The sequence below is a fragment of the Orycteropus afer genome, unplaced genomic scaffold (assembly GCF_000298275.1).
Source record: "Orycteropus afer afer isolate SDZICR_OR568_19922 unplaced genomic scaffold, OryAfe1.0 scaffold00647, whole genome shotgun sequence".
Lineage (NCBI taxonomy): Eukaryota > Metazoa > Chordata > Mammalia > Tubulidentata > Orycteropodidae > Orycteropus > Orycteropus afer.
The window spans coordinates 922508-931788 of record NW_006922234.1 but is presented as its reverse complement, the minus strand read 5'-3'; the positions used below and the strand labels follow the sequence as shown (position 1 = coordinate 931788).

Below are 9281 nucleotides of genomic sequence, written 5' to 3'. Positions count from 1 at the left end.
TTTTTATTTTAATATTTTGTTTTGTATTTTGTCTTCTCTGAAGAGATGGCATCTTCACGAACTTTTAGAGTTGACTTTTTCATGCTGCCACCTGGCCTGAAGGAAGAGTCAGGAGGCTAACTAAGTAGAATGTGGTGAACAGGGCGCAACATTCAGCTTCTCAGCAGAACTTGGCTGATTGAGACTTTAGTGGCAGCTTCTCTTCTTCTTTTCCGAATCCGGAACAGACGACAGATCTTCCCTTGGGTTGCTGAGCGCAACACTTACGCAGGTCTTGGATGACAGCCTGACATTTAGATTCCATGTAGTTGTTGGCTGAAACACAGACGGGCATACTCTGGTCATGATCTCGGGGGACTGAGCTCTGGGGGTTTTGGCTCTGTTCCTCCCAACCATTGCCAGTCAACTGCAGACTGACATCGCTGGAAGCCAGAGGATCTACCCAAGGCCACTGAGTTCTTTCTGGTTAGAGACTTGTCAACAGGTTAATGAGGGAGAAAAACAGGATTTACAAAGTGGTCAAAAGGTACTTTTAATGTAATTTCCTGTTCTTTGAGGTTGAGTTACTGGCTTATGTAGGCCAGTAGTTTCTAACCTTTTTCTCTTTTTGGTCACCTAAGCCTTTTGTTAATTGGAGGAACGAGACAGATGCATGTGCCCCACATGGGTTTGGAGAGAATTTCAGGCAGTTATTGCCCTGCTCCACCAGTTCTGCTTTTTGTTTCCAGACTGTGAGCCAAACATGGTTTTTAAATCGATTGTATGAACCCACCCCTCAAAACACACAACAGGCAACGGACAACTTTTGACCTGCAAAGCCTATGACTTTGGATCAACTCTATGGCAATGGGTTTTGTTTTAAATTAAACGTGAAAAACATTTTTTGTTCCTCTCAAAGTTGGGGGAGGGAAAGACAAGGATGACTAAAATAGCATCATGATACATATAAGATTAAAAGAATTGATAAAATGTTGCTTACCCCATAAAATGGAAAGTCTAAGAATGAAAGTGCAGTCAAAGAAAATACACAAACAATGGTTGTTTTTTGGGGGAACTCTAAACCTTTTTTCTTCTACATTTTCATGAGCATTCATCTTCATCTATTACTTTCATTATGGACAATATGATCAAAAATCCAATTTTCACATAGGGAGACAGCTCAGAGGGCAGGAGTGCATGGGAGGGAAGGACACAGGGAAGAGGTAACTATGAGGGGGAAGTGGGAGGGGAGCTGTTGCATTGTGGGAAACGGCAGTCAATGTCATGAGACAAAGTGCATGTGAGCTGCTGTATGGAAAGTGAATTTCCTCTGTAAACTTTCACCCACATCACAATAAAAATTAAAAAAAAAATCCAATATTCAAAATCTGACAGCCTCATAGCTTTTCCTATTGGTTTTTCTGCCAATAATCATTTACTGATTCCAAAAATGCAATCCTCTAACATTTGGTCAAACTTAGTAGCTGTCTGAAAACCAAATGGGAAAATCACACCAAATCTGCTTTTTAGTTGCCATCTTTTTTTGCCTTTAAGGATGACTAAATTGCAGCAACATTACATTCTAAGAGAGGAGTTCCTACAGGTTGCTGATAAACTAACAACTGATCTTTTGTAGTTGATTCAGAGCTAAAGACAAAAAAGCACTTCGTATGTTACCTTGTAAGCATTTCTGTATCTCACAGGCTTGTTTCTGGCATGGATCCTTCTGTGGCATATCCAGAAAACTAAAACAAGAAAAAGGATTGTTAATTTGCCTATTCCCCCGACAGACTTTCAAGCCCCTCTACAGGGAATCTTCTTCTGGAAAATCATTATACTTAAAAAAACACAACTCTGCCCACTCAGAGGCTGAATCGACTCAATTTTTATAACATCCGTTTCATTTGATCTGGGGGATAGCAATGGCTTTACACGGGAACGATCACCTTGAGTTCGGCTGACTTGTCTTTAACGTCGTAACCTAACGGAGGTGAGGTGTGGAGGAGCCGTCAATGGTGCCCCTCCTGGCGCCTTTCACCTTGGTCCTTTGGTGTCACACGGGGCCGTACCTACCTCAGAGCACACAAAGTGCTTAGCATCGTGCCAGCAGGCAGCGGGGACTCAGAAAATGGCAGCTACTATGGCCCCCAGGTTTTACAAAGGGAAACCTGCCTTTCTGGGCATATATATATACATATAAATAGAAACTAGCAGGACTAGGTCAGCTCGGGAGATGCCTTAGAGCTAGGGACTGCCGAGCTAGGAAGCAGCGCTGTGGTGCTATTGACTTCCCGAGAAGGGGGCCGGTTCACAGCAGCTAAGACGTTGGTTGGTGCTCTCACAGAAAGCAGCCTATTGAAAGGATCTAGAACCAGAGCATGCGTTTGAGTTCCCATCATTTCGATCAGCAACTGCTAATGGTCGGAAGACACCATTTCAGGAAGGAAAAAGGCCCCGGAGCCTCTGTGGCGATCTTTACCAATGTGACCACTCTCTTTTCCTTTCAGAGCCCCTACGTTCTCAGCAGATCCAAGTTAGGTCAGTGCTGGCATGGGAACACTGCAGCAAAGCCTAGGATGTTTACAGGATGGGAGAAGGAAAGGCAGCTGACTTGGAGCGGGGCAAATCAGCCACAAACAGATGTTGGCGCTGCTAGGAGCCGCCGTCTTCCCCACATCAGCACCCAGTCCTTGGTGCTCAGGGCAGGGCTTGGATAGCAGGCGTTGGCTTTGGTGGACGCATCACGTCCCAGTCCCAGCCGATGCTGTCCAGGTAAAGGTTCTACGGCAATTTCCCACCGAGTCACTTGCAAGTTACTGGGTCCTGACTACACGTTTGTGTTGACTTGCCTTCTGCCTGCACGGCCCTGCCTCTGCAGCGCCACTCGCACGCTCCTCCCCACCCTTCCTAAGCTTCCTCCGGCAGTCTGTCAGCCCGCCCTCCCCCAGGCCCAAGGGTGGGTGCACTGCAGGAGCGGATGAAGTGACTGCCAGACACTGAGCAGAACAAACAGGCATATCTTCCTAGAAGCCCAGCACCTGGAAAAGAAACCCATCATTAAAATCACCGAAGACAGTCCAAACGGAAGGAGGCGGGTTGGGAAGAACTCGGAATACATACCGGGCTACTCAGCAGGCAAAAGCTTAAGCAACAGCTCCTGTACTCCCCTGACCTGTCGGAAAGAGAGGTTTATAGAGCACCCGTCAGAGGCCCGCCCCAACGCAAGATGATTCAACAGAACGTGTACCATTAGATGATGCTGTATCTGCCACAAGCGAGAGCTGTTATCCATGTAGCAGTTCTCGGGGTAGAGCTGCCACATGAGAGGTAGCTGGGAGGTCAGGAGGCGGCTTGGCCTAGCTGCGTCACCTAAGGGAACCTGAACTTGCTGGACTCGGGCCCTTAGGGAACTCGTCTCCTAAGGAAAGGAATGATCAAAAACAAAACCAAAAAGACTTCAGACAATTGAGACTGGCTAGGAGCCAAGGTGCTTGAAAGCAAAAGAGAGAAGGACAATGCAAACAGTTACCTCTTCCACGACAGCAACCCACGTGCGCTGGTACTCGTCGCGGTAGACGCCCTCTTGGTGAACCCAGAGGCGATCGGGCGGAGCCCCCACATCCTCTCCTGCCATTCTGGGCTTTGGCTTCCAATTCTATCCCTGCTTTTCTCCACCTAAGCCTGCAGCACCCGCGCACAGGACACAGTGTGACTTTTTGGGTTTGAATGAATTCACCAGTGAGCTAGGTGACCTGGTACTAGCACCGCCAACCAGAACCAAACCTAATATATGTCTATTGGTAGCCACAGATCTGGGGAAAGGAGATGTTCCCCGCGAGACAACTGGAGCGACACCTAGGCCGAGCCTCGGGTAATGCTAGCTGGTGACTGCCAAGCCCTCAGGGTTCGGCTAGATGACTTACTTCCGTGCCCACGGAGGCCCAGCCCCACGGGAAGCTCAGCAGTGCTCCCGCGCTCTGTGCGGTCACAAAGCAGTGGCGGGCCCAGTGGACTTCGCATGCCCTACGCCCCAGTTAGAAGCCACTTTCAAGCAATTTCTATTTTGAAAGGCAAGATTCTGAAGGTCAAATCCTGTGCATTGCTTTCTAAACGGATATGAAAAGTTTGTGGTTTCAGGGGCAAAGGGCCAATGGTGAGAAGGGCTACTTATCGTGCCTGGGCACTTCCAGAAGGGGCTTTCCGTGTCTGGAGAAATATGTAAGGTAGGTCCATGGAAGTTTTGAGCTGCAAGAAACTTGGGGGCTCATGGTGGTTCAGCATGTTACAGGAGCCAGGTTTTCATGGTGGGAGGCATACATTGAAATTGTCATTGCCCAAGCCCTCTTCCCACTGGATGGCAGACTCTCCACAAGGCAGCCTGGGCACTAACTCCACTGCTGATTGCGTCCCATCCTCTGCCCAGCCCCAGCGTGCAGCTGCGCACCTCGCAGTCGCTTGACCTGCGTTTTGCATAAGCGAATCTTCAGATCCCTCCTCGTAGTCTTATGGTGCAGTGTTACCGTGTCTCTCCCTTTGCCACAGCACAGATATGGACTCTGAGCCTGCCTCACAAAACGGAGCCCTCAGATTCCCATTAGGTGGGCAGGGAACTTCAGCACCGGTGAGGTCGTCAATAGCAAAGCAGATGCTAGAATGCAATCTGATGGGGACCAGGAAAGAGCCTAAGCAGAAGGAACACAGGAAAGGGACAGAGGAGGTCCCACATAGAGCGGGAGAAAAACGGGGAACAAAACACAAAATCATATTTTAAAAACCCCCCAAAAACCAGGCTTAGTGGTCTGACCACAACTAATGGCAGCCCTGAGACTGTGGCCCTTAGTCACCCTCCAGGATTGGAACTGAACTCACCCCTGTGGCTCAACTTTCAGCCAAGTGACGGACAGGCCTAGAAGGTGAACAGTGATACCAGGGAGGTAGGCACTTATTAGAACCATCAACCCTAGGAATCACGAGGGCGGCACGTGCCCAGCACTCAAGTTCAGGAGGCAGGAAGGGCTAGGAAAGAAGGACGGAGGGAGATGGCCAGTAACCGCAGGGAGGAAGTGGGAAGGGTGCTGTCACACTGCAGGGATTGCAATCCAAGGCACAAAACAAAATGGCCATGAGCTGTTGAGTGGAGAACCAATCAGCTCTGTAAACTTTCACCCAAATCACAAAAACGGAGTAGAAAAGCCCTTTGTGGCCTAACAAGTGGTCTGGTTTCAGCAAAGAAATTCAGAGGATCGCAACTGCATCGCCCACCGTATGTGCGCTGAGTGGGTCAGGCCCTGAGCCCGAGGTAAGCTCCTGCCAGCAAATACGGAAGCCGTTCTCCTTTCACCCAATCCTGACTTTTCTCAGCGGCCACAACGCTCTGACTCTGCACGCTCAAAACTTAGACGTCTTCCCCTTCTTCAGCTGCTATTGTTTCTTCCTCTGTAAAATGTTTCCATTTCCACTCCATCCTGACAAAATTACCATAGGCCTGGATTATTCCTTTATCAGGACTGGTCTCCAGCTCCTCCCCCAATCAATCAATCAATCGGTACAGCAAAGCCAGGTTCACTTTCCTCAAGCAGGCCCTCCTGCTGACGAATCTATCATGGCCCTTCTTTTTAATTATGAGTTCAAATTCTTAGACTCGGAACTGACCTATCCGCCTGAGCCCGTTGTCTTACTGTCACCTGCAAGTCCTGCCAGGACCACTGTAGCAAGGACAAACTGCCCCCTCCTCAGACCAGGCTCATTTCCACCTCTACACATACCTTTGTGCTTGCTCTCCATGGACCCCTCTGCCTAGCTCATGACTCCAAGGCACAGGGTAGGTACCTGCCTCCAGCAAAACTTTAGAAAATTTTTGCCTCTTATCACTATTGAGGAGCTGAGGAGCTCTGGTCGCACAGTGGCTAAAGCATCTAGCTGTTAGCCAAAAGGGTGGCAGTTCAAACCCATCAGAGAGACGAGGCAGTCTGCTTCCATAAAGGCTGACAGCTTTGGAAACCCTATGGGGAAGTTCTACTCTGTTGTCCAGGGGCACTGTCAGTTGGAATCAACTCAATGACGGTGGGGTTGGTTTGGTTTTGGTTTTAATCCATCACAGTTCACGAAGTTTATTTTACTACTCACTAATGAGTCACAATCTGTAGTTTAAAAATTATTACTCCAATATGATGAGGTCATTTCTCTTCTATAGCACTGATATTCCTTGGGTTAGCAATTGGTGCCATTTCCTTGTTCCAATATGGCTCCTGGAGCATTTATATCTGAATTAAAGCACACATTCGGCCCTTAATTATAAATCGCCTTGCACGGTGCTCTCTGCTTATTGCACGATTGGTCCCATCCCATCCAAATACGTACTGTAAGCTTCTCAAGAGCAGGGATGATATGTTACTGGGCAGACATGAGTAGAGGATGAGGAAGCCTCCAGTTACCCTTTTTTCTGGAAAGCCATGTGTTTTCCATTTAGCAGATAAAACTGTTCTGATTCTTCCCCTCCCCAGGGACTGGCAAAGGAGCGATACCAAAGAAAACCCAGTATGCACTGATGTCGGGGTGAAAGATTTCCAAGTCTGGGTTCGGAGCACACAAGACAAGCGTTTAGGGTTTTCGGACCATCTCAGCACAGACAGGTCCTAGGAGCAATCAACATATTGACATTTCAATTCCTTTTTCATTAAGAAAATGCAATTTTATTGGTTATATTGACACTGAAAGGAAGTCATCCCATTGGACTAGAGTGCAAACCAATCGGAGATGGTACTCTGAGCTCCCGTGAGTCTTGGAAGAAAGGCGATGTGATGTGCTGCATTGACCCCAGAGCCAACATGCTGCGTGTGTGCAGGATGCAGCCGGGAAGCAAGCCCAGCACGTCACCCTGGACTTCCGGGTGTGACCCTTCAGAGGCAGCACAGAGGCCCAGAGAAAGGCAACTGAAGGGGTCAGGGGACAAAGAAAGTGCCACAGGAGTCAGGACCAAAAACCTTTTGAGGAGATGAAAGCAAAGGCTGAACAGAGGGGTTGAGATCAAAGCCTAACAAACACCATGTGCCTGAACGTGACTGTTCCTAGAACCCTTGTCCCCAACATTTTCCTTGGTTCAATAATTTGGAGAATTTGCAGAGTCCTAAAGTGCAGTATCACCTGGAAAGCTCTGAGAGGTAAGAGGCCAGAAAGAAGCGATTTTGTTTCCCTCACCATTTCCCAGATTTGACTCGAGAAGAGTTTTCTGCACGTGACACTTGTTCACAAAATGCACGACCCCTTGAACTAAGAGAGATCTCTTCAATCCTCACTATAAACCTCGGTACAGAATGCGGTACAATGTACATAAAAGACCTCAGCTTGAGGAAAAGCAGCTGCAAATGCAAATGGATTCAAAGAAGTGTTGAGATCAAAGTACTAAGAGCAACTGATGCTATGAGGGCCACCTGGATGCCTTGGCAGAGCCGTGCTGAGTGATGTTGTAATTTCAGTTCTAAGGTGATGAGACAGAAGGGTTTCCTAGGGGAGTGAAATAAGACCATCACATTTTTCTTTATAGAATGAAGTCCTTTGTGTCTTTTTTTTTTTTTAAGTATAGATTTCCTTTCATCTCCAGGTGTTTGAGCCATTTTGCACATGCATCACATGAGTACATTTATTTAAAGTCAAATGATGCGCTCACCCAATTACAGTGGGCAATATTACCAGTGCCTGACTAAATCATGGGCAAGAAGGCAGGCACTGCAGTCAGCTACTTGATAGCTTTTTGACTTTAGACCAATTCATGTCTCTCTACCTCAGTTTCCTGATGTACCAAAGGAAAACTAAAAAGTAATATAGTCAGAACTGACTGAGAATTTCCTGGACATTTTCTATGAACTGCTTCATTGCCACTTCAATACGAGGAAAGGAAGGTATAGAGAGATTAGGTTACTTGCCTTAAGTCACATAGCTGGGCGGTTGATGTGCACAGTGTATGTCAATGTTTCTGCAGTGCCTGGCACGTGAGAAGCTTGTTACATATGTAAGTAGTTTGGGTTTTTCTTCGACTCCCATTTCACTATTAGAGCTGTGAAATGTAGCCATAAGCATTGTAACAGTTAGTCAATGTCATTCTGGATTCAAGAATGCAGACCACCTGCAACTAACCCAAGTTGGTTTTCGTCTTGAAGATGCCCAAAGACACTTTCTAAAGTGAAATATCCCATCACCACACTCAATAGTGAGCACGGCCATCCCTGCCCCGTCAAGGCACATCATAGGAGCCCCGAACTGTAATTGAAAGTAAGTGGGTGGGGCACTGGCACTCACGGGAGAATCTCCATGGATCCAATGTAACTACACACTTGAAGTTGTGTGCAGACTTCATCATTTGCAAAAGCCATCATGGAAACACGTGCCATGTAACCCTTCAACATTATGTTCCACCTGTGCTTTGCTGGACAGAGGGCCCTCTGTGCGGAGCCTTAGCGCGTCCACGGCGCTGTACGTAGCCCGTTAGTGGTTTCCCTTTCCAGTCCTGCCTCACCTGCCTGCCTTCGAAACTCCGCAGAGAACAGAAAGAAATCGAGACAAGAGACTCCGCCTGGGTGCAGTGCCGGCGGACGGAATACCTAATGCTCCGCCTTGGTTTCCAACTGCTCCTGCCGTGCCCGTGTCGTTCTTACAACTGGGCGTGCAACTGGGGAGATCTGGACTGTCACCCGTGGCGCGTTCGCAACACCTTCACCGAAAATGACCTGCACCTATCATTGCACCATGTCTGCTGTCATCAAGGCAAGGAGGGCAGAGGCAACTCGTAATCTGGCTGTTGGAGGTGGGAATTCGATTTGGAATCAAAGTTACACTTCCCCAGTTCCCCTTCCCCCGAGCCAAGAAACAAAGGCACCCGGTCTCCGTACAAAGTAGCAGCGGCTCAGCGTTAAAGTGATACTTTTCCAGATACAGTATCTGCTTCTGCAAAAGGTTACTCACATGAATAGACTGTTTCTTGTACTACTTAGTCCGCTTCTACGGCAGCTCGGCGACCACCTCCAGGCTCCCTCCCCCGGCCCCCGCAGGCCAAAGGGCACCCTGGGCCGAGCTCGGCCCGAGTCGAGAGACGAGCGGAGGTCGGGGACCGGGAAGTGGCCCGGAAGTTTGAGCAGATTCGGGGGCAGTGACTTAGAAATAAAACCAAATAGGAACAACACCTTAAGCGCTTAAGGACCGACTTTCTAACGCTCGTCCCCCCGGCTCGAGAGGCCGGCGCGAGCAGCGATCCCCGCCTGCGCGGGCTGGCGGCCGAGCGAGTAGGCCGCGCGAGGCTCCTCCGCAGG

The 9281-nt window shown here is 48.6% G+C and overlaps 1 protein-coding gene across 1 annotated transcript; it reads right to left on the bottom strand.

The window, feature by feature from the left end:
* Positions 1-3103: 3103 nt before the first annotated feature.
* Positions 3104-3613, bottom strand: MTCP1 (mature T cell proliferation 1). The gene is made up of 3 exons (XM_007956648.1): positions 3509-3613; positions 3227-3397; positions 3104-3151 (listed from the first exon to the last, which is right to left on the bottom strand). Exons 1-3 carry the CDS (start codon positions 3611-3613, stop codon positions 3104-3106), a joined length of 324 nt encoding a protein of 107 aa, XP_007954839.1.
* Positions 3614-9281: the final 5668 nt, after the last annotated feature.